At 30.3% G+C, this 27,023-nt stretch overlaps 1 protein-coding gene across 2 annotated transcripts in view; it reads left to right on the top strand.

The window, feature by feature from the left end:
• Esyt2 (extended synaptotagmin-like protein 2) overlaps nucleotides 1–27,023 on the top strand; it is a 147,824-nt gene that overhangs the window by 33,627 nt on the left and 87,174 nt on the right. For both annotated transcript variants that reach the window (XM_085808483.1, XM_085808484.1), the window contains exons 5-10: nucleotides 3,448–3,514; nucleotides 3,954–4,043; nucleotides 8,376–8,431; nucleotides 15,129–15,249; nucleotides 21,052–21,151; nucleotides 21,729–21,799. In XM_085808483.1, the coding sequence (XP_085664609.1) occupies nucleotides 3,448–3,514; nucleotides 3,954–4,043; nucleotides 8,376–8,431; nucleotides 15,129–15,249; nucleotides 21,052–21,151; nucleotides 21,729–21,799 (505 nt within the window). The remainder of the gene's footprint in view (nucleotides 1–3,447; nucleotides 3,515–3,953; nucleotides 4,044–8,375; nucleotides 8,432–15,128; nucleotides 15,250–21,051; nucleotides 21,152–21,728; nucleotides 21,800–27,023) is intronic.

Raw genomic sequence — 27,023 nt, 5'->3', positions numbered from 1 at the left:
TGGAAGAAAATGCTATAAAATTTCTCCAGGGATGCAATGTTTTATAGCAAAATAGAGGGAACTGTTTTTTTAATCCATTGTTAAAGCGAGCGTGTCACGAAATTTCCTCCAAAGAAAAGAAATAAAGACCAGTTTATATGTCGGTTTATTGGTAGATTTTTGGTATAAATACCTAATTATAATGTAAGACATGTAATAATATTTATGTATGTAATGAATTTTTGCAACTCAATTGAATGATGACTTATATCATTATTCTCTTCCTTTGTAAAAGTCCCCAAATTGCACCAAGGTGATTGTGTTAATACAGAAGTACGTACAGTGTAAGGGAAAAAAAAAAAAAAAAAAAAAAAAAAAGTGCACCAAGAAGGAGTAAAGCTAATTGGACACAAACTGATATGCATACGGACTTCGATGGAAAATGGAAAATTTTATAGCAACCAAAAGTTTGGCAACCAGTGAATGAACATTGGGTGCTGCAGTGCATCTTAAATATGCAAATTAAATATGCAAATAAATTCTTAAATATGCATCTTAAATGCAACTCGCAGGATATTAAAGAAAAGAAATTTCGATTCCAGGTCATATATTGTTTGTGAATTTCATTCCGCATACTCAGGTAGACGGTAACTATGCCTCGCATACAGGTGTACAAACAGGATGCAAACATGTCAGCATTTGAAAGAGGGCTTGTAGTTGGGCTCAAAGTAGCCATTAGTCTAATTGATATTTGCATAGGAGTGATCCCATTATTAGATGATTTTGGAAGGAATGGATGAACCGTGGCTGAATACAATGCCAAAAAGGAAGCGGTCAGCATAGAGAGACGACAGAATGTAAGTACCGATCAATAGTCAGAGCAGCACTCAGAAATCCAGACTCATCATTATTATCAATGCTACATGCAACTGGTGCTTCAATGTCCACAAGGACCATTAATAGACGGCTCAGAGAGAGGTCTGAGATCACGGTACCCTTTGTGGCAACTACCATTGACATCTCTACACTGACAAGCCCGTTTGCATTGGTGTTGGGTGCATTTGACCTAAAATGTTGCTGACTGGAGTAGAATTTTCTTCAGTGTTGAATCCTGCTTCGAATCGAGCCCTAATGACCACTGAAGCCGTGTCTGGAGATTTCCCGAATAGTGGTGAAATACCAACCTGACTGTCGCCTGCAGTATGGCTTGACAAGCAGAAGTGATGGTCTGAGGTATTTAATAGCAGGACCCCTTTTGTTGTTGTCTGCGACATCCTTACAGCGCAGCAGTATATCGACGATATATGACTGCGTGTGTCTACTTCCCGTTGTGTTGTCCATCATATCATGCCATCCTGAGCTTACATTTCAGCAAGATAATGCTTGCCCTCACACTTCAGTAATTTCTACTGTTCGTCTTCGTGCTTGCCCAATACTACCATGGCCAGCAAGGTTACAGGGTCTCTCCCCCTTTAAAAATGTTTGGAGCTTTATAGCCAGGGCCCTCCAACCAGCTCAGGATTTTGCCAATCTAATGCAGCACACAGTATCCTGCAGGAGGACATCCGCCAACTCTTATCAATCAATGTCAATAACTGTTTTCATAAGGGCCAAAGGTGGACTACACATTATTGACTTGCTGAATTTGTGAAGCTTTTTCACTTCAATAAAACATCCAATTTTTCTGAAATTGTAATCATTTGTTTTTCTGTACATGCACATTGTGCAAAAAAAAAAAAGGGGGGGGGACAGTTCTATATTTTCCATTGTACTGGGCCGATTGACAAAATTCAAATTGCATTTTCCATGTCTCAAAAGCGCGACTTAGGATATATATTAGATTTATATAAAGCATTGTTCTAACATAGGTATTTTCATACAAAATCGGTCCTTTTTCTGAAATAACATACCAATTTTTTTCAACATTTCGATTTTATGACTCAAATTATGCTTAGATATTAAATTTTGTAAAATGTGGTGCGAAATTCATGGAGAAATTCAAAAATTTATCTTGGCACAATTTTTTTTAGTTTTCGCCAAAAATACTTCATTTAGCGAACTTCTTAATATGTGGCAACCAATTTTCCTTTCCCTTCCATTATGCCGGAATGGAAAAAAAGGTACCTTTTTGCATTGTGCATGAGTGGGGAAAAGTCATATTGTTTCTACTTCCAAATAATTTTAGCAAAGTGTCTAAACCACATTTGATGTTTTATCGCTTTCAATAAATATGCTAAATTTCAAAACTCACCAATATATAAATTCATGTATATCTTTGAAAATTTTGAATAAAAAACTAATTTTTGCAGATATACTTAGAAATACGTCTACTTAAAGATGATGGAAAAAATTTTATAGATTATAATTAAAATTTTTTTGAAAAATTTGTGAAAATTATTTAAAAATACAAATTTTAAAAATAAATCATACGAAATGGATGAATTTTATTTGGAATGAACCTAAATTTTGAAATGTGAAAGGAAGAATCAAATAAGTTTAATAAAAGAAGAGACATTAATAAATATATACCAGACTCAATTAACAATGAGGAGCTAAAATTTTGAGAGCTAATTTTTTAAAAACTACTCGTGTGATTTTTACAAAACATGGTAGTCTGGCGTTAATTAGAGTCATAGAATCGAAATATGGCAAAAAAATGGTATCTTATTTCAGAGAAAGTCAGATTTTGTGTCAAAATACCTATATCAGAACAATGTTATATATAAATCTAATACATATCCTAAGTCACGCTTTCGAGACATGAAGGACACGAGTTGAATTTTGTCAATCGGCCCAGTAGAACGGGAGATATAGAACTATTCCGTTTTTTTTTTGGGCAGTGTGCATCATATGTACCGATTTTTGTCCCAATTGGATAACTCTTTCTTGGTGCCTCTTTTTTTTTCTGTTTTATAATGCATTTATCGGGTATGATTTTGAGTTTCTTGTCAGATTTTTTTTAAATGTTGGCGTGCTTCTGTTCTCAGATATCCCATTTCAAGCAAAATTATTAGTCCTGGGAGCGATAATGAGCTATTGTCTCAAGTTCTGAACAAACAGGAGCTTCTTAACTTTTTCTTATATACTGTAATCATAAATCTGCATCTTAAAAACACGATTTTGTATTTAGTTTCTAGTATTTTCTGATAATTTTTTTTTTTTTTCCTTTGGATTTTGTGTTTTATTTAAAGTTTTCATGAAATAACATTTTGTGTGTCTGTGGTTGTTTTGAAAATTAAGTTTTCTTCCTTAATATATTTGTATATTTCATTATTTAATACTTGTGAATCTTTTATAAGTTTTTTCCTTAGTTTAGTGGAGAACACTTATGTTATATGTTATTAACATAAATATAATGGTGAAAATAAAGGTAAATGATGCTGTAAATAATATGTATGCTTCTACATTTATGTCTGTGTTGAGAAAATTTCTAATATATATATATATTTTTCCTGTTATTCATTAAAGATATTCTGGAGATTGTAACATTCAAGTTGGAGTAAAAAAAATTAAGGCAGGCATTAAAGACCTCCAGGTAAAATAGTGATCTGTTATATATACATATGTAGTGTATCTGAAGTCTTATATTTTGCCTTAAGATGACTTTATGATATGAAATATAATTAAATTATTTCATGTGAGTAAATAATGTGATTTAATTGCCGAAGTATAATGATCCTTATTTTAGCTTCTTTTTTTTTTTTTTTTGTGTGTGTGCGTGTTACTTGATTTCCTTGTCATATGTAAAATGCTGGGCAGCTGTGTTACGAAAGACCTGGAGACAACTTGTGTATCAAACGTGAGAGAGTGTATATATGTCCCTTGAACTACTACCCAAATGATTTATTATTTTAGATTATGATGAGAATGTAGGAACTTCCAAGTTGCATTTTATTTTATTTGTTTGGCATACTGTGCTTATCTTCCATCTTCCTTCTGTATTAGGACTTTCAACAGTGTTTAAATTTTTTCAGATATATGGCACGGTGCGATTAGTGATGAAACCATTAGTCAAAATTATTCCTCTGGTTGGAGGTGTTACTGTATGTTTCTTGAATCGACCAGTAAGTATATCTTCAGAATTTTCTGTTCAATTTCTTTCTTTTTTCTTTTTCTTTCTTTCTTTTTTTTGTGTGTGTATGTGTGTGTGTTTTGCATGGACAGGTATCATAGATGTGAGCAATTCTTTTTTACTTTTGCCTGCTTTTGCATTTCATGTAAGAAAAGAGGTAATACAGTTTAAAGTAGGTTATGAAATGTACAGAACTTCTTATTAGGAGTAATGATTTAAAGAAAAAAGTAAATATCATTAAGAATTTTTTTGTGCTGTAAAAGTGTAAGGTAGTTTATTATTTTTACTTCAAATTTTGTACAGACGCTCATACATGTCTGTTATCACAGATAAATGAATACGTACGATTACAGTTCTGTGCTATACGTGCTACAGTATTTTTTTTTTTTTTTAAATTAAGCTGAGAAAACTTAAACTGAGAAAAAGAAAAAGGAGAGATCTTGTGAATACACTAGTGTACAAAATTAAAGTACAATTTAGGTAATAATAACTAAAGTCTAAACTACTGATTAAAAATTTTATGATATTTAATGTGTAAATCTACCTCTACTAATGGCCAAAATAAGCAGAAGAAAACATGATTTTTTATGAATTCAAGGTTACTTTTTTAAAAGAAAATCATATTGGAATTTTGTACTTTCTCTGTGAATAGATAAATTCATTGTACATGTCTGCATCAATAATTAGGTGGCTTAAAAATTTTTTTGTTGCTTTGAATAAGTTTTAAGACCTTAAATTTAAATTAAATAAGCTTTAGAATGGCTTGATTTTAAAATAGTTTTTGCAGTCAGAAATGATATTTGATACAGATATTCAAGATTGAAATACATGGTAAAGGGAGATCAGAATTCAATTAAGTGCTGGAGTAAACATAAGCTGAAATGTCGATCTTGCTTGAAAAGAAAAGTGCTGTAACTGGACTCCAGATATATAGATCTGAAATTAAACAATAATCTTAGATTCTAGATTAAAAATTTATACCTATAGTGTGGCAAATATGTTTGGTATTAATATACAACACTTATATATTTTTCTAATAACCAATAAATGCAGAGAATCTGCCAAATTTGCACCAGTCATTCTGTTAGAACTTTGGAGGAATAAATGGCTCTTTATTTAGTTTGATAATCAGGGGTCATTCTTTCTGTAGTTATATAACATAGATGCAAATTATGGATACAGCATAGAAATAAAAATTGATAAATATTAGCTCAACCTAGATTATTCGACAAAAGATTCATTAAAACTTGCCTCAGTCATTGTGGTGGCCCAAAATACTTAATGGCATTTAAAACAGCAACAAAAGCAATCATCATCTTTGTGAACTTGGTACCACTTAAATAAAATATGAATTTAAGTGGTATGGTTCTGTGATATATTTTATTATACCATTTTGCCAAACACAGTGTCTTTCATTGTTTTGATATGTGCACCAGTAATGGGATTTACAAAATTGTATTGAGGTTTAACTTTATATGTGTACATTCTGCAGGTCATAATTCATTAGTTTTGTAGGCCTTCCAAGAATCCAAAACAAATGTAGATCAAAAGTGAAGCGGGTAGAATACTTAAGTTTGACCAGTCAAAAATCAATCAGATTATATAAAACCATGGTGAAAATCTTATAATTGTGTTGTAAGATCATGCTTGTTCATTACTGGCAGTAAATCACATTGTTTGGTGACAGTTCTTTGTTAAAATGTACAATGGAAAATTATATAAATATCAAATTTAGAAAGTATTTCAACAGAGGCGTAGCTATGGTTTTCAGAACCCGGGGACAAATGAAGATTTTGCGCCCCCTTCTGTTTGCCAAGAATGAAAAACATTTCATTCTAAAAATTCTTAATTACAATTTAGCACCCTCTCAATGCTGTGCCTGGGGGCAGATTTACCCCCTTGCCCCACCTTAGCTATGCCACTGCGTTTCAACCAGTACCTCATGCAGTTTTTTTGTATTTCTGTTTCGTTTTTAAAACTAGTTGCTATTGTGGCCAGCCATTTGATATAGCTATCAGGGGGAAAAAAGTAATGATATTAATCAGTCCATGTAATTTCATAAAAATATTAAATATTTCTAATTAGACATCTTCTGATTTAAATGCATTTTTATTAAAATCAGATTAAAATGTAGAAAAATATTCTTAAATTAAATGCATTTATTAAATAGAGATAAATTTGAAAGTTAAATAACTTGGTTTGTTGATCAATAACAGATTCAGTTTGGATTTTAAATATCTTTAGCTTTATTGAATGGCAAAATGCTGGCATGTAAAAAATTAAAGTATTTTATTTCAGGTAGCGGCAACAGATTGCTTTTAAATAATCTCTAATTTTGCTGAATGCCAATAGTCTGGTGTGCTTTAGATAAAAATGGTTTATTTCAAGCAGTGTGCCACTGCTCACTTTCAAATCACTGAGTTGTTAATAAAAAAAATTTCATTAAATTCATACAAAATATGAAGTAAGTAGAAAAATTCAAAATTTGGGCTTCAGAGTGCACATGTTTGGGTGCATGACTGTGTATTCAAAATTTGGTGGCTATAATGTGCCATCGTTTTTCCATAGTGTAAGGAACATATATATATACATGCAGATTCTTCATTATTTAATAGTAGAGATAAATATTGAAAGTTTGTGAAAGTTTGAGATCCGGATGTCCAATATCCAGAACGATCTAAAATACAAACCTCTAAGCCACCAACAACCTTTTTTTGTATGCTTTACGCGTGCACATAAGAAAACACATGGAGAGTTCTGATTCTTAATTTCTCTTTGGCACTAAATAAAATGCCTCGTTATTGAAGAAACAATCATTTTAGCATTAATTTGTATGATCGATAATTTGGCTCTGTTGCTGAGTATCTGCTTGTAGATACATCACAAACCGAAACATTCTACATAGATAGCATCGTTGATTTTACCACCTACTAATATTTTATGTCCCTCATGCCAGACTGGCAAATCATTATTTGTTATATTTTGCTTTCATCACCGTATGTTTATCATCATATGACAACTTAAGTAATGTCTCATGTAACAATATGTAAAAATTTTTTTATGTTAGTAATTGAATAATAAAGAGTATAGTAGCCTTTTATGTTGATATTATGCTTACTGATGATTGCAGATTTAAGATAAATTCGCTAAGAAATGTGGACAAGGAAAAATTTAACAAAAATTTCTTTCCGTATGCTAAAAATAGATTTTCTTAATGACACTCATAGGCCAAAAGATATATTTTTTGCTATTTGTATTAAGAATAACTGACCTTGTTATTCACATAAACCCAGAACCAGCACTAGGGCTCGCATGACCACACCAGGTGGCAGAATTTAGAGAAGGCGCTTGGTAGCAGAATTTAGGACCCACAGAGACTGCATCAGGCAGTAGATATCTAGCGCCAGCCCTCAATAAGTATATATGGGAATTCATTTATTCAGGACTCAGATAAGCCTTAAGCATATACAAGAAATAGACATAAGTATAATAAATAACTAATACAGTTCAGGCTTAATTGTCTCAGTGCACAACAGAAGCAAGATAAATTTTAATAGAACAACTTGTCTCTAGTCGCCAGTGATACATAGCCAAATATGTATATTGAACAAGATAGCTAAATTGTATGATGATAGCAGCAAATTTTAAAGATTTTCAGATATCGCAAACCAAAGGTGAAATTTTCCGGTTAATGGGTTTTGTAGAGAAATGTGGAAAAGTGGTAATAAAATGCATATGATATAAAAGAAGTTTTTTATTGTGATGACAATGCTCCTCAATAACCAGTCAATTAATGGATGGCAAAATCTGTAGTATCATTCTAGATCCAGAAAATACCACTACCAATAGTGAAGAAAGTGACACAGAGGTTATTGAAAATGCAAAAATTTCAATTGACAAGTTAGTTGGAATTATCCACACAGCAATTATAGGACTTCAGCAGTGTAATTAACTGAACAAGAAATTATGTGTGTCTACAGAATTAAAGAAAAAGTATTAGCACAAAAAAGAAAATGAAGCAACTTAAAACAATTTGATTTGAAATAAATGTTTAATAAAGTAAACAAATAAATGTTAAGCCTTTTTTTTTTGTAAATTTTGATACCCTTTAGATCATAAATAACGATTTCATATTTTTAAATTTATAATTTCTGCATGCCATCTTACTAGATTTAAACTAGATCTAATATCCAGAAAAATACCAAATCCGGAATCGCTGAATTCTTCACGAATCCGGATCTCGGACTTTGTACTGTATTACTGTGTTTTGATACTTAAACTCCAGTATAAATATTTCATTAATGTACTTTTCTACATTTTTTAGAGAATTGATTTCAACTTGACAAATGTTGCTAATGTTTTCGATATGCCTGGACTTGGGTAAGAGTTTTTTATCTGTAGTTTAATTATTTAGATGGTAGAGTTCTTTCTTGTTCTGGTAGATGTTTTAATTTGATCTTTAAATGCAAAATAAAGTTGTCAGTACTACCTCTATAATCTAAATAAATTATGTCATATATAAAAATTAATTATTTATTACAGTGGAATCTCATTAACTAGACTATTGAAAAAGTTTATCATAAACCACTTTTAATGAGATTTTTTTTTTATTTAAATCATCTTTATTTTCTCTAAAGAATACATTTTATATAATGGAAAAATTTAATCCTTTTTACTGTATTTTTATAGCGTTGAATGTTCTATTTTTATCTTGCCGAATGTTTTATCTGATTTTCTTCAGCACTGTATAAAACCTGTGTAAAACATTTTTCACTATCATACTACTTGTCAAAGAATTAGCCAGCAGCCATTAGAATTTTAAAATATATCAGGGTTCATACGGTCCTTAAAAGTCCTTAAATTTTTCAAAAATGATTTTTGGTCCTTAAAAGTCCGTAATTTTAGTCAAAATGAATAAACGGTCCTTAATTTTGCTCATTTGACATTTCTTATCATTTCTAATGATTGCCATTCTAAGTGTGAATTGCGATTTCTTATGAATATGGAATTAAAATTACATGGCTCTTAACCAATCTGTTGGTGGATTTGCATTGCGAACGATAAAAAAACAATTAGCTACCCTAGGACGAAAGTATCGGGTGTCCGATTGGCTATTCACCCAATTTTTCGAAACAGGTGTTATCCATAAATTTAGGCAGATTGTGATGAAAGCGTGAAGCCGGAAGTTCTTTAAGAGCCGAAAGTGATGATGAAGGTGCTCGAGGAAAAAAAAAAGGGGGATTCTGAAAATATTTACCAAAATTAGAACAATCCCAACCTGGAAGGCCACAACCCCTCCGACGCCAATAGGAACGAGATGCCTGGAAAGTGCATTTTCAATAAACTGTGGCTTCATCAAGCTGACTACAAAGACTGGATATTGATGGATGACAATCCTTATAAAGCTAAATGTGGTCTTTGTCTGAAACATTGAAATTTCTGGAATGGGAGAGTCAGCGCTGAAAATTCACATGAAAGCTAAGTTTCGTTTTATCATTTCAATTTGTTTTTACACGGTTTTGCTTACCTTAATTTCTGTGTTTGTTTGAATTAAGCCATAAATTAGTTTTTGATCACCTTCTACGGAGTTTATTCTCTTTTGCACATATATGTATGGGATATTGGGATTATGAGTTTATTTCTACAGAGGGTCTGTTATCGATTTTGCGGGAAATCTGCTGGCTCCATTTCGATTTATGTCTCCAAGGGCAAATTCGGTAACTCTAGCCGAAAAAAAGTGAAGTTCGGAAATACGTTTGGAAGCTTCAATAGACAATGAAGTATTTGGTTTAATCCTATGCACTAGGTATCCGTTGCATAAGGGATTTGGCTACTTTTGGTGACTTTATGATGAACAGTAAATGGGACATATACGATGAGTAGTTAAATGGGTCATTTTGGTGTTGGCGATAATTTTCAAAATTGCGCCAAGGCCTGCACCGTATACTAGAATTTTACCAAGTATTTTTATAAAAGGAATACTGCTTTCAGAAGAATGTTATTGAGTTTGAATATTGCATCAGTTATCCAAATAGTTGGTCGATATAAAATTTCATTGTGATAATGATTGAAATTATCTTTTGTTATTAAGCTAATTTCATCTATTTATAACTAGAAATTAAAATAAAAGCTAAATCCTGAATAAAAAGTCAGTGTTGAAATGATAAGGAAAAAATAAAAGAAATGGAAGATTAATAAATTAAATGAAAATGACCGATAAGCGGAATGGTTGCAACACGGAGAAAACGTGTTCATGATATTGCCAATATAGCATTCTTATGGCAATTTTGGCGATGTGATGGAATCTCTGCAGCAATGCTTGCCTAGAATATTTCGCGATGTCACAATTTTTTATTGATATAGTACATTTTTTAAGTGTTAAAATATAATGCGTAAGAAAAGTTCATACATTTTTGTTTAACAATAAAACCAATTATTGCAGAATTTTTATCTTTGCGCCATCATCTGATAGATAAAGAAATAATGTTTTAATTAAAATTTTCTGCTGTGAAGTTCTGCTTTTACCGATGGTTGCAAAATGTCCCTGCAGTTGAAAGAGCCATTGAAATATGGGATGACTTGCTACTATACATTAAAAAAGTTGAAATGGGGCAGTTTAAAAAAAAATTCATTGAAATCCTTCTCGAATATTTTGGAGGCAACTAAGGATAAAACATTTCTTATAAAATTAAATTTTTTTCCCTCTCTGTCGAAAATATTATTGCCTTTCTTTGAATATTATTAAAGCGATAAACCACTTATTCCCTTTCTTGCTGAAGATATCTTAAAACTTGTAAATGCTTGACTTCAGCACTTTAAAATTTTGAAACTAGAATATTCAAAAATAACTAAAGCAGAAAAATCTTTATAAATTTTAATGATCCAAATTGTTATAATGATAAAAGTATTTATTTGGGATTCATTGCTGAGCAGTTAATGAATGATAAATGCCACAAGAAGGACAATTCACAAGCTGCAAGTTTTGCATTGAAACTAGAAGTCAACAATGTGTCTTAACAATGGTACAACACTTAATGGCTAAATGTCCAATAAATTTTTTTCTTTTTCGAAATGCATCTTGTATAGACCCACAATTGATGGCTAGAAGTCCAGAAAAAGCCCAGAACAAAATGAAAATAGTTCTAACGGTATTAACGTGGAATAAACGTTTTTTGCAAGATAATTGTGATGAAATTTTGCTGCAGTTTGGAGAGATTCTAGACAAAGTAGTTTAGACAAATTTATATGAATTTTCTACTTTTGATCCTCAAAATCTTTCTCTTGACACATTTCTCACTTCTTATTTTCATGATTTTCACTATTCAAAAGTATGGAAAATAGTGAAAATGATTCTTGTCACATGGACAGGCCTCTGTGGAAAGGGGCTTCTCTGTAAATAAAGCAATTGAAATTGAAAATTTAAGTGACTCATCATACATTTTTCAACGCACAGTATTTGATTGCGTAAAATTTTCTGGAGGCATTCTTAATATCGAAATTAATAAAGAAATGAGATCAGCAGCAGCTTCTGCAAGGTCTAAATATATGCAGTATTTAGAAGAACAAAAATCTTTAACTAAATCTGAAAATTCAAAGAGGAAAAGAAAAATTATTGAGGAAGAAAATTGATTATATGAAGCAGAAGAAAAAATTTTTTCAAAGGGACATTAAAGATATTAATTAAAGATAGATGACATTAAATATAGATGCTTTTAGTAGATGAAGCCGAGACCTGCAGGAACATTGATTTGTTTATCAAAGCAAATGAACTTAGAAGAATAGTTAAAGAATAGGAAATAGACATAAATAAATTAGATGTTAAAATATCTGAAAAAATTTCAGATTTAAAACAAGTATAAATGTTTTGTATCTTTTATTGTATAGTTTATTATTCTAGTATCTTTCAAAAAACCAAAGAAATAAATTGTATGTTTACAAATCTGTTATTTTAATCTGCAAAATATTCTTATATTGCAATTATAATAGTAGTTGACTGTTTAAATAAATATCAAATAAGTTAAACAATAATCATGTAAATCTCTAAAATATTTGTGGCTGTTATTAGTGTAAAATACACTTAACATGTTTTTCAAGAAAGTATGTTCTTAATTTAATGTTATCTACTTCATAACTTCTAGGGAGTTAGTTTAATTTTCAAAATTGTTTTATGGTAAGTATTAAATTGAATTTTATAATAGTGCATAATACACACTTCTGTTAGTTTCTTAAATGCATAATTGCTTTATTCTATTCGTCTTTTTTTTTTTTTTTTTTTTTTTTTGCTGATAGGTTCTTAATTTTTTCTTTGATGGTCCTTAAAAGTCCTTAATTTTCATGTAAGGAAATGTGTATGAACCCTGTATATCTTTTCACTGAAAATCTAGTTATGCTATGCACTTAGGCTTGTAGTGAAACTAATGAGAGTACATCTGTAACAAAATGTAAATGAGATATCTTTTTTACTCTTGTAGACTTTTTTATTTTCTTTATCAACTTCTAGTTAATATTTATTTGCTTTAAATCTTTTGTATTAATGCTGATTATTGGATATTTTACTTATGAGTAGTACAGTTATTTTCATTTCTCTTAACAGCTTAGTTGGTATTCAGATTTGTTAATATTTTAATATCAAGGCCATATTTTAGATATATGTTGTTAGAACTGTTTAGGATTAATTCTCGAGATGGTCGTATATGAAAATCAGATTCTAAATGATCAGAAGCATATATGTAGTTAAGAATACTCTGAAAATGAATGGTTTCATAAATGTTTCCTTTGAATGTAGTAATGTGTCATTAAACTTCAAAAACTGCAGACATGGAATATGTCACTTTTGAACATTTTGAGAGTAGCACTGTTTCCAAAATATTGCCAAAATATTAAAAAATTTCATACATATATAATGATATTAATCAGTCCAGCTATTATAATTTCATAAAAAATGTTTAAATGTTTCTAGTCAGACATCTCATGATTTAAATGCGTTTTTTTAATTTAAATCAGACTTAAAAAGAGAAAAAAAATATTATTAAGAACTGCATTTAGTGCTTTTAAATTTAGTTTGTTACTCAATAAGAGACATTTAATATGAAAGCTAAATATTTTATGCTTTACTGAATGTTAGCACCCTGGTGTTTAGAAGATAACAGTATTTTATTTCAGGCAGGGGCAATATGTTGCTTTTAAAATATATTTATAAATTTATTGATTGTAATTGAATGACAAATATCCTAGGTTTTTCCAAATGGCAACAGTCTGACTCATTGGAGATAAATTTCAAACAGTACTGCCTCTGTTTGTTTTTAAATCAACGATTTTATCAATAAAAAATTCATTAAATTCATACACGATATGAAATAGGAATTTGAAATTTGACCTTCAAAGTGTACATGTTTGGATGGAAGATTATGTGTTCTAAATTTGGTGGCTGTAGTTGCTGTTGTTCGTCTTTTTTCATGCAAATGAATGTACTTTTATTTTATGGGTAATTATTTCAGCATGCTAATGTATGTAAAAGAAATAAAAAATGCAAGAGTTAAGTGTGCTCAGTTCCTTTTAAATCATTTCCTTTGTTTTTAATATCACAAAGAAAATATTCACCATACACTTGGATAAATTAATGTCATACTGTTTGACAAATAATGCTTTAAAGATGTTTCTTTGAAAGTGTTAATAAGCGACAGAAATTGTGAATTTTATTTTAGACCTTTTTAAATTGTTGGTTGGGTTAGATTTCTCTTTATAAAAGGCTGGCTGCTGTTATTTTTCGTTTTGTAAGTGTGTGCAGGTTCATATGTGATATAAATTTAAGTCAATGTAATGATTTATGAAGTTATTAAAGAGGGCATCTTCATTTGAAAAGTAGGCATTAAATGTGTTGATATAATGTGATACTAGTGAACATATTGATGTAACATACCATTAAACCAAACGTAGGTTTAATTTTAGCTAATGTGAATATTTTATCACTAATTACATTTGCTTATGCTGTTAGCCACTTTAATTGGCAGATAATATAAACGTTTATGTTGCATACAGCAGAAAAAATAAATAACTGTATAATTTTTAAGTTTGTGATATTTTAAAACTTCTGAATTGCATTTTTTTTCTGTTAGATGCTTACTTTGAAGAATCAACTGCAGTTATTCTAGTCTTCAAAACTTAAAATTCATAGATCATGTCTGCAAAACTTCATGCAAACAGATAATGCAGTACATAATGCAAATAGACTCTGGGATGAACTATTGAGAATTTAAATGCTCAGTACTGTAAAGTTTTAAATAATTTTGGAACCAAAAGTATGAAATTTATTGTATGAACCTCTTCTTGTTCTAAGATAGCAATATGAAACTCTAAAAAATTTAAATAAGACACCAGTAAATAAGTTTTTACAATTATTTTTAGCAAGTGAAAAAGATAAAATGTATTTTGTTAATTTAAATTTGAAATTCAGAAACATTGTACTATTTTAAAATGTTTTCAGAGATAGCTTTAGAAATGACTTAAAGGTTTCTTAACCGTTTGGGTGGAAGGGTGAGAACTTCTGAAAGTATATTGAAGGAATTTGATCATTTTATTTTAGTACATTTGAAATTGATGTGTTCATAACTTTGAAAGTTTAAAGTGTATAAAAGTATTTTATATTTTAATACCATGTCATGAAACAGTAGTTTAAAAATGTTAAAACTTGCAACTGTGTTGTAAGAACAAGAACGATAGTTGAAAATAATGGAAGCAGAAGAAAATTTAATACTATGTGAAATATGAATAAATGTGAGGAATAGCCTTTTGTTAAACCACCTACTTTTTGCATGAAATTGTTTGTATTTTAATTCTAAATTGTTTTTATTTGAAAATCGATTTTTATGCATATGTTTTGGAAGTCCAGTCTAGACTATATATTGTATTAATTTTAAACAACTGCATGTGCATTTTTATTCTGTTACTACATCTTTTTACTATAATTCTTTCATAATTTTGAGAAATTCATTTGGGCTGCACTGACATTTTTATTTTATTAGGTATGTGTCCTATTTATTTACATTGATTTTGCTTGCTCTTTTCTTTTGTTTGTTAGTGACATTTTAAGAAAAGCAGTTAATGAGCAAGTTTCTGCTATGATGGTATTGCCCAACAAATTTCCAGTTCAGCTAATTCAAGATATACCGTTGAAGTCTTTGAAGTTTTCTCCTCCTGCTGTAAGTGAACATTTTGCTTGAAAAACATAGCAGTGATTGCTTGCAGTAGTTCTTGTGGTGAAATAGGGCTTTTCTCAGTGTGCATATTTTACGTATAGGCTTTTGTAGTTTAAATGCTTTAAGGCTTTACTATTGCTTACTCGAAAGACCTGTTTTATCCTAGCTAGTCTTCAGAATGCTGTTGATGAGATAGAAATAAAGATAGCTACATTGCCTTTGTATTCTTTCCTGTTAGTAAATGAGCCATGCCAAATAAGGGTCAGGAATTTATTCCCATATTTATATTAGGGGGCATACATACTGTCAATATTTTTGTTTTCTTTCTTTTTTATTATAAAATGGAATTACTAGATATGATATTGAATATTCATAAAAAAGCAAACTAGACTTCTTAGAGCAACAAAAGCTTTGAGTTTCTTAACATTGGATATTTTTTAAAAACCTCTGCTTACTCTTATTTTTAATTTTCATATTACTTTGTTGCTGGCAGCTGTATCTTCCAAAATTTGTCAAGTTAGATAAATTAATACGGTATTAGTACAGTATTAATACTGTATTTGTAAAGAAATGAATGCGTATAAATCCAAGTCCTGATAAGTCTAATTTTATTAGTTTTTAAAGTGGATATCGAAAAGTTAAAATAATGTTTTGTAATTAAAATTCAACCTTAGTTCATTCTTTCAACTCTTGTTAATACTTCTAATATTAATTTTTACTGTTAATTTTAATTAATTTTAGCATAATAACTCTAATATTAATTTTTTAATAAAAGTATGGAAATTTTCTTGTAGATTCAAGAGGAACTGATTTGCATTACAATGCTTGGATATAGAAAGTACATAAAAATTGTTTATCTTGATTTCAGTTTTCTTAGGCATGTAAAGTAAATCAAAATAGAATAGAAACATGCCATTGTAAAATTCAGAGCTGGGCAAAAAAAGCCATTTTTAATTTGACATAAAGTTTGAATAAAACCTGATTTTGAGAGAGGTTAAATACAGGTCCCTCTTCTTTAGGAACAAGAATGAACTTGGTTGTCAGTGGTAGACTACCAAAGATGTCTGGCTTCATAGAAAATTGCATTTTAGGCAGTTTACTCTCCATGTTAAAAATTTAGTATGTTCATCAACAATGGAAATTTCATGCACTGGCCACTTTGTCTCCAGGCTTAAAGCTTCTGACATCTAGTTGAGACTAGCAGATTTCTGTCTGATGACTAACTGAACAGAATGAGATAATGAGTGTTGCTTATAATAGCTGATTTCTAATCTCTGGGAAAAGAAAGATTTCATGAGTTATGAATGTTTGTACTTGTAATTGTAGATGACTGCATTGTCATGGTTTGGGAAAATTGAGATGACTGTTGCTGTTCATGCGATTCAGTGCTCTATCATGATGTTCTAAAGCTACAATTCTATTCAACATGAACATGTCACTGGATTCTAGCTTCTCCGTTCCACAGATTCTTGCAGCATTGACCTTTCACTTTCCTTCAGTCTATATTATTGAGTGATAGACTGAGTAAGTATACCAAGTAATTTCTTTCAGCTGATTTATGTTAAATCAGCTTTGTCAACCTCGCCCATCTCTAAATTCATCTTGCAATAGCTAAATGTTGGTATTTTCTTACTGATGTTAGTTTCCAATTATGATTAGTCTGTTGTTATAATTATTAGTTGCATGTAAGCTTTGTTCTTGGTGCCTCTACTCCAAAACATGTTTCCATATTATGCAAACTACTATTGGATATTTGCTTTGAATTTTTAATTAATTTCATATTTACTTATGGAATATCATCAGAATTGAACAACCTTTTTGATGTGTGCCTTTTTTCCTTGTTAAAAAATATATACAAGTGTAAAAAAATTCTCAAAACGGTAGATGATTTTCGCTTATAAATGATAATAGCTTGTAGTGGAATATTTGTACTTGATTATAATTTTAGATTTATTGCTCTTGCATTCACTTTTTGTTCTGTTCTGTTCATATTTGAAGACTTTAATTGCATATCTAGTACAAATAAGTAGTAGTTGTAATACTGAAAATTAAAATTGCATGTTTTAATCCATGTTAATTATATATAAGGTATGGTATTTTATGTTATGCATTTTCATTGTAGGATAGCATATTTATTTTCCACAGCACTTAATCCAGCTGAATGTGGTTAGGCGAATCCTGCTGTTGAATCACAAAAACGGCATTACTTTTTGAGGAGAACATCTTGGAGGTGTCATTGATGACAGTCAAGGTATTACTGCCATCTCCCAGGTGCATTCCATGATGTAATGTAATTCCTGTGTAACATATGCAGTCCTTTTGACAGATTGCATTTATAAGGCTGTTAATGAGAGGCTGTGAGGTAGAATGTGAGTGAAAATTAGAACTTTGAAATACTTCTATTAAAAATGTTATGATAAGATCTATGAAATCAGAGGGTCACTGAATGTCACTTACCTGAGAGAAAGTTCACTTCTTAAGTTCAGCTTGCAGGATGTCCATTAAATGCTGTGCTGAGGAACCATCTTGCTGGAACCATGGTCTGGTCATATTCATGTTGCAGTGGACCACATCTGGAAAGAAGAACGTTTCTAAAATGTGGTTATAATGTTCTACATTCATCATCACAGAGACACGATTGTCATCGTTGAAAAAGTTGGGTAGGCTGGTTATTACATATGCTGAAATTCCTTATAATGATCCTTTGTGGAGTTGGCATGGTTTCCTATATCGGTAGTGTTTGTTTTGACAGAATATTGCTTTATCACTTGTGGAAAAGCATATCTCAAGGTTATCATGATTGTAATATATTTGCTCCAATTGTTGGTAACAATAGATGCAAAATGCTTTAGCTGCAGAACGTAATTTCTGAACAGTTGCAATTTACACAGGACACAGTCAGGACTCACGGTGTAAAATCCATCACATGCTTCTATCGGAACATTCAAGACTTGAGAATGATGCCGTTGTGATTGATGTGGACTCTATCCAAGGCTGTTCTAATGTATTTGAGGTTTTCAGGTGATCGGAATTTTTTTTTTAAATGAATGCAGTTTTTATTCTTGATGCATTCAGTCTTGCACCATTGCCACTTTCGCTGACTGATTAGTTTTCTTGAAGGAGCAACTCCACAATGGTATTCATTGTCTGATGAAACAGATATTACATGGATATGATAAACTTGCTTAATATGAAGTACTGAGCACAGCATTTGCACTGTTACATATGCTTCCATTACAATTTGAAGGCATGCCAAACTGAACCACTTCTGTCGATGACCCCTCCCACAACTCGCATAAACAATGTATAAATCAAAATGGATAATGTAAAATGCTGCATAATGTTTTGTGGGCTACCCACATTGCAAGTTGAATTAAATGGTGTTGTGAGTAAGAAAAGATTGACAGAAATGATGCTCAGACCCATACAGTAACAAAATACAGATAATTTAGTGCAGCATAATCATACTACTCAAGTTAAAGTATATCATATCAGGATTCAAGGCTATTACTCTCAACTTGCAATAATACCAGCACTGCCCATATGGAAATTAATGTAGGAGAGTAAGGCATCAAATAAAATACGTCATAAGTATAGTATATAGCATCCACATTTGTGATGGGATTTGAGGGAAATTATTCTCTGAGGATTATGTGAATTCTGTTTGTCATGTAATGGGAAAAGCAAGTTTTAGCAGTCTGTGTCTCTTCCATGCCCCTTTCTTGACTGTCAGCTGCCAAAATGGAATCAGTATGCTGTCTATTAATCAAAATTTTGATTTTATTAGACATAGAGTGCATAGCTATAGATTTAGTTTATCAAATTAAAGTAATAGAGGCGATTTGAGTGCATATAACTTATGCAATCTTCTTCAGCATCTGCCATTTTTGACTTTCACTTGTGTCACCAATAAAAGCTATCCACATAGCTTTGGCACAATTTTATTACTTTCCATATCAATTTACTCTTTCAACAGAAAACTCTTTATCACGCAAGTCCTGAGACATGAGCATTTGGTTATAGAAGCATTTGCAAGTGATTTTTTTCATATTCAAATGGCCCTTTTTTTTTTCTGATCTGAAGTAAGCTATTGTAAAACAATAAATATAAATATGTGTTTTAACCATCAAGTCGCACCAAACCTGTGGATCATTAAATTCCTCGAGTTATTATGATGCTCTGTAATAGGAACTCCAGGATATGATTCATTTCCACACCTTTAGTGTGTTATTTAGTTCCTAGCTAGGCATCTAGCCAGTGTTGTGAAGACAAAAGACAATAAATACATTTTTAGTTACATGTATGCAATATTTTTGTTTAAATTTATGGCATAAATAATTTTTAAAAATATTATATTGATAGCATTAGTTAATGCAAATGAAGTAATCTGTAGTCATCTTTATATTTCATTGTTTAAATATGTGGTATAGTTAAATGAAAACTTTGTTGATAAGAATATTTTTTTAATGTTTAAAAAAAATTTCTTTGTGTTTTAAACACCTCTAATCCATAACCACTAAGATGAAACTAATGGTACTCTTTCATCACAAGACAGTTTCAGAGGCCAATGTTTTACTCATAAAAATGCAGATTATTAGTTCTAAAATAGAAAACTTTATGATTCTTTTGCCGAAATGAAATTTCTAGCAAGTATGAAAATAGTATGATCTGTGAGATCACGTAATAATGATTAAAGACAAAAAAATTTTCCTAAGATCAAAAAATCATTTAAAATATTCCAAGTAGCTGTAATGGATGTCTGTGTTTTCTCTGATCTTACTTATTTTAAATGTTTTTCCGTTCATATCAGTACTCTTGATGGTATTTTATCATGGAATAGCTTATATATATGCAATTTGTTATCTGTATATAATTAGAGAAAATATCATAAATCATTGACAGCTTTTTTTAATACTTATTTTCTCTAATGTTTGGATTTTCACAGGAGATTATAATGCAGATGACCTGTTATTAGTGTAATTGATCAAAATATTTAAAAAGGTAAACTAGCTATGAAAAAGTTAGAGGAAATTATAAAACTCTGGTAATTTAGAGCCACATTTAGCCATGGAGTGGATTGCTGCTTTATGTGTTTTTGTTATTATCTACAACGCTTATGAGCATCTTTCTGTTAGAAAGCTCTAGAAAAGCATACTTTAGCAGATGCAGGTATTCCATAAATGTTTTATCTCGATTAATTAGCCAATCAATCATCTGAAATGTTTGTAATGTAAAATAAATCTTTCCTCAGTATTTTGACATTTTGAATTTCTTCCATTGCAGACATCTCAGCAAGTAATTAAGTTTAATATCAAACAAAAGGCTTGTAGTTTGAGATCAAAACTTGTGAAACTTTGAATATTTAATGCTTTTAAGGCCCTAGGTCACTGCCTAGGAGTATCTCTTGATTTTTAAATTTCTAGTGTGTCCACTTGTTGAAACTTGCTGTACGTATCTTGAATTAGACTACCTGTTCTACTGTGGATGCTTTCTATTGGATGATGACATTGTAAGTTCAGTGTCATTATTATTATGTCCAGTTTTATGAATATGATTCATGGTTTTATTCTGTTGTAAGATTTCATTGGTTATAAAAGAGTGACATTAAATTTTACATTTAGATTTTCTTTTAGAAATAACCAGCTCACTGCAGTATTATTTCTTGAGAGCTTGAATTGTCTTTTTTTTTTTTTTTTTCCAACTAGGCCTCAGATAGCTAATATAATAAGTTTCCATTGAGTATTTTATGAATTTTTTTAAAAAATAAGAATTTTATTAAAATTTTCTTATTGTGATTTCTTATAGGGTGTCCTCCGACTTCACATTGTAGAGGGACGTGATTTAGTTAAAGCTGATGTTGGTGTTCTGGGAATGGGCAAATCAGATCCATATTGTATAATATCAGGTATGCTTTTTTGTACAAAATCTTTAATGTGAATTGCTTGATTTTACTTGCTAGCGGTTTAAAGTTTGTAGTTTAAAAATTTAATTAAACTTGAAATCAGTTGTCGTAAGTCAGGTAATTGTGTTGTTTTGAGTGAATTTTATTTATACTCTTTCAATATGAAATTGCTGTATTATGAAAATGGCTCAAAAGTTTTAGATTATTACACATGTAGTGCTTCTGTAATAAAATAATGCATAGTAATGAGTATGTATGTGAAGAAAAACTCTCGTATGTCTATTTCTGTAAGAAAATAAATGCTTGGATAATGTAATAAATTGTGCTGATAAAATTTTTAAAATGACTAAATTTAGAAAAAAGCTAATTTAAAAATTTTTTAAATAAATGAAATAAAATTTTAAAAGTAACTAAATATTGTATTGATTATTGAATTAAAGTTCAAAAGTATTTAAGCTTAAAATTGTTCAATATATCAGTTTTTAGAAATATGCATGCAGTCTGTCACACACACACACACAAACGCACAAAAAGGCCTTTGTGAATATTTTCTGCATAAAATGCTCATATTTTATTTCAGTTGGAATTCAAGAATTCAGGACTCCTGTTATAAAAAACACTATATTTCCCAAATGGAATTTCATCTGTGAGGTAATTGTCTTTAATTAATTTAGGCTAATTAAAGAAACTATACCACATCTACTACTGTGTAAACTGTTATTATAAACTTTATTAGTTGTCAAAATGGTTAATGTATTCCTTATTTATTTTTAAAATGAAATTTGGTTATATTGGTACATTTTTTAAAATTTTGCTTAAGTTTTATTTTCAGTTAATTTTTATCGCATGTATTGTAATTGAAAATTATGGAAACTAATATATATTTTTAATTCCTCAGTAATTTGCCTGTAGCATGTAGTGATTGTTCTAAATGTGTGAAAATTTCCATGACCATGTGATTAAGGAATATTATGGATATAGAAATTAAGGTTTGATTATGAATTTTTTAAATGGTGATCTTCAACATCACAGTGGCATTAATTAATTATCATCATTAATATAATGCTTGTTAAAAGTGATATTCTTCTTTCATGCATGTTAAGGCGGTTTATTGACAAATATCTGCCTGGTCTTTCGACATAAGCAAATTTAGCAGTGTATTATCACATAAAAATAAATGCAGTGAAGTACTGAAAATTCTACTGCGACATAGAATGCATCCTCAAAATTCTGCAGACTTAAAAAAAATGGCATGCACTTTATCATATTATAATTAAATGGTTGCTGAATATAACTTTTTTAGCGTTTTTTCGATTAGTATCAATACTGAAAAATGGAAGGCGCCACAACTCCATTTGGGCAAATAGTCAGTTTTTAATTTGGGGAAACATTTAATTCTTCTGCATTAAAAAGGTTAATTTTTTACCTCAGGAAACATAGTAACATTTACAGATTCTCCATGACACAATTCATCAAAATTTTATTCCTACAACACAAAATGTGCATATACATCAATTATATTCAAGTACTTTGCAAACCTAAAGGTTTTGGTAGCGTCATTGCATAAGCAAATTATTTCACGCCTGTGTGTCATCTGTAGAGTTGAACAGGTTTTGTATGTAGATACCCCCCTGCCTCAAGCAATTTAGGACAAAACATTGAATGCTTTCAATAGCCATCTGTAGAGTCTGGAAACCATAACAAATCAGTAGATTCAATGAAAAATTTCTCAAGCGCAATGCTTGGCTCACTGCTAACTATAATTGAAATGATAAATTATTTGACTAAGTACTATTAATAAATATTCAGAAGGGTTATGCGAGAAAGTAGAAAGATCATTCAACATTTTTTCAGAGTGCGTTAGGGATATATTTAAAACTGCCTCAGTTACTAATTTTGAACTATTCTACATAAAATTTTGACTACTGAAGTGATACTTACTTTGGGGTAATTGATAGAACTTAATCATAGAAAGAGAATGCTCAAATTATACTTATATTTTCTGAATAATCTCATTATATATTAGGTCAGCACTTCATTGAATGCATTGAAATTAAGCAAAACTGAAATGGATTTAACTGCCTCCCTTAGAAAATTTTTTGGAAAAACTGCAAAAAAAATCATCCCATTTGTTAATTTTATTACTAAATTTGTATTTAATAATTTTATAATATTATAATTTATTTAATAATTTTATAATTTGTATTTAATAATTTTAATATTTGTATAATGAAATTTTAGAAACAAAACAAACACAACAACAACAACAACAACAAAAAAAATGTGTAAATAAACAAAATATTTTAAGCTGGATTTTTCCTTTTTTTACAGGTGTAAAAGCATTTAGTTTTAATATTAGTTTACTATCCCGAGTTATCTCGGGCAAATGAAAAAAGTGTAATGTCAGTCTTTGTATGATAATTTTTGAAACAAGGGACAACACAAAGTGATACCTGACATTCTATACAGTGGTAACTGGTTTCTTTTCTTACTGCCTTACCCCTGGAATCTTATGAGAGCACAGTACACTGTCTCATTGTATTTGATTTTTTTTTCAGTAGCAGGAATAACATCTGGAAAATGTCCTCCTCTTCATAATCATTATGTAAAAAATCATCGCTTTCGCTATCTTGCATCATTGGCATTATTTTACTTTTCAACTGTCAATTTTCAATGCAACTGTCCTCCTTTATGCATTACTAATCCACAAGTTGACGTATACTATACAATAAAGGAAAAAATGTGACCAGTCCTGCCAAAAGAACTACGAAACCAACAAAACTTGACAAACTGCCCATCAAGCTGAATATTTCCTTTCATTTCCTCCAGGCTGAGTAAAACCATGATAAAACAAATCGTACTGACAAATTGTGCTTCGCCTGAGTTTTCTCGGGATAATAATTAACTGCAATATATACAAACCCAAGATAACCCAGGATAATTTGGCAAGCAGTTAAAATAGTCTGCAAATATTAGGGATCATGTAATATTTTATATAAAGATTTGTTAAAATAAATTTTGTCTCTTTAGTTATTCTTACAGTGTGACGGTTCTGGTTGAATATTTTAATATTATTTTGTACATCACATAGTATAAGTTATTTCATCAAAGGAAGGATGGCATAATTAAAATTTAGGGAACATCTCGACAGATAAATCCTAAAATTTGGCATATATTTCGTGGCCAAGGATTTTCACTTACACTTTCTTTCAAAGAACTTGTTAGATAATGATGCATGAAGTTAAATTTATTTTTAAACAATCAAGCTTTGCCAGTGTTAACAGGACCGTTACAAGAGATGAAGATCTTGACTTGATACAGTAGAATCCTGATACAGTAGAATTCTAGAAATTAAAAGGAGTCAAATATCTAAGGAATTTCCAAAGTGTATAGTGTACTATTGAAAATAATTAATAGGATTCTGACATTAACCTTTTGAAGATGGGATGGCCATTGTAGTGACCATAGAGTCCTCTGTTTAAAAAGACAGGATTGTAGTGAGGTGAAATGTCAAATTTGATGTCCCTGGGGTTTTAACCACGTATCTCTTTCAAAGGTCTTTGTGTTAAGAATTCGGTTTTTCTCAATTTTTCCCTTTTAGTTCTTGTAGCTACATAGCTACAGAATTCGGGATAACTGCGTTTGTAAATTGTAAACAGAGCCTTGCGTTGCTTTAGGATATTGCATATTTTCATAAGTTTTTTAGGAATTATTTTGACATTTTTCTAGCAATATGCAGAAAAGGAAAAGAGGTCTGACTGAAAAAGAAATACGAAAACTTCTTCAAGAGCTTGATGATGAAATATATACACATACATATATCTGTACGTTTATACACATATGCATAAATCCACATATATAAATGCATATGTGTGCCTGTGTGTGTACATGTACGCGTCTGTATATACGTTATTCTCATTTAAGGGTACGCATGCTTTCCGCTTTAAGTGCATATCTGCACTTATACCATATTATTTCAGTTCAGACATACATACTACATGGATATGTAGGTATACATTTCCATTAACAAATATAAATTCCCATATACTTGTATACATGTACAAGCAATTTTTTTTACATTCTTATCAGTTCATTCTTAACAGTTCTGTCTTTATTTCCATATATATCTGTTTATGCTGAAGTGACCTTTACACACGGAAGTTTACTGTGATGGTACTGTTATTGAGACAAATCACAAGAACATAAATATAAATTTTGAGTCAAAGAAACAACAGTAGTCTTAAAATTTCAGTCTGAAACCTGGAAATCGTAACTACACTAAAACTAGTCAATCAGTTTAAAAGTTCATCTCTAGCCATTAGATTCCAGATGTACTGATGTAATGTTATTTTAAAAGGTACCTCCGTATCAGTGTCTCGATTTCACGGTCAAGTAATTTTGTAGTAAGATGTTCAGAATGGATTAGAGTAGCATTTGTGAAATTTCACTGTTCGTTGAGCTTCGAGAATACAAACAGGATGTAAAAGCTCTCAAATAATGTACAAATCATTGTTCTAAGACAACGCATGTTTCCCATCTGAATTTCTGAACATTGACCTTTTAAGTGATTGAATGCCTTTGTCATTCACTAGATATATATCTCAGCAACTATGTTCAAGGACTACATACCTTGGGTACTCAGTTATGAAATAGTTTCGATACGACAGCATAATGACCGAGGTGTTAATGAAACCAATGAATAACTGCCAAATTTTCAATAAAAAAGATAAAAACAGTTAATTCAACTTTGTTGCTATAGGTTTCGCATGACCGGACAATGAAGCTTTTTTGAGTAACAGCAAGTAAAGATACTCGTTAATATATCATAGAATTTAAATTCTACCATATAAAATATGCCACCATGGTTGATATCAAAGCTGTTATAAAGACAGTGTGGAGTTAAAACGAACGGGTTTAAACAATAGAGGAAATAGAAAAATTCACATGGGATGACGATTTCAAACAGGAGAGAATTTTGCTGACCAGGCACCTGAAATTATCTGGAAATTTCTCTTAATGTGCTAAATTATGTAGCATAATATAGAATAACATAATACAGTATTGAAGACAATAACTAATTATCTTGTAACTTTTGTCCCACAGTTTTTCCAGACACTATGCATTACAATTTTCCTTTCAATTTGAAAAACCCTTTGCATTAAGAAATTACCTAAATTTTGATACCCAAGTGAACATGTTCCCTTAGTGAGGCTGGGAATTTAGTTTTAGACAAATGGGGGGGGGAAAGACATGGAATTTACGTTTTGAATTATGGGTTTGCATTAAATTTGACATTTTTAATGACTTAAATTAATTTTATTGTTAATATTTGAAACGCATCACTTACTAATTTTTAATAAACGATATAAAACGGTACATGATTAAATAATCTTTTTTCAAATTTTTAAAACTAAAATATTCTAAAAAACAGTTTTTGAGCATCTGTTTTATTATGCATTAATTTTGGAAAAGAAATGAATTTTAATTAGTAGCATTTACGTAATTGGACATTGCAGTACTAACAGTCTACAATAAAATAAAATTATTTTAAATTAAAATAGTTATATTCTAATTTGCTGAAAGTTTCCTCCTTAAACAGTATGTTATCAAGCAGATTTTGAACAATTATGTAAAATTTAAATTTCATTACGCCTATAGAGCATAATTTTAACAGTTCCACTGAACTTTAATTTTTAATCATTTCTGTATCTTTAAGCGTTTATTTTTTAATTATTCCCTGTATGGAAGAAAATTCAAAGATATAGCTATATTTGATAATATATACCAAAACAAATTAAAAATTATAAGGAGATTTAACAGTAAAAAAAAAAAAAAAGATTCAGATGAAGACTGGTTAAATTTTAAATTGTCCAAG

This window comes from Stegodyphus dumicola, chromosome X1 (genome assembly GCF_044657685.1).
Source record: "Stegodyphus dumicola isolate Sdum_Otavi_A_Nest chromosome X1, ASM4465768v1".
NCBI classification, from domain to species: domain Eukaryota; kingdom Metazoa; phylum Arthropoda; class Arachnida; order Araneae; family Eresidae; genus Stegodyphus; species Stegodyphus dumicola.
This window is presented reverse-complemented; position numbering and strand designations above follow the sequence as displayed.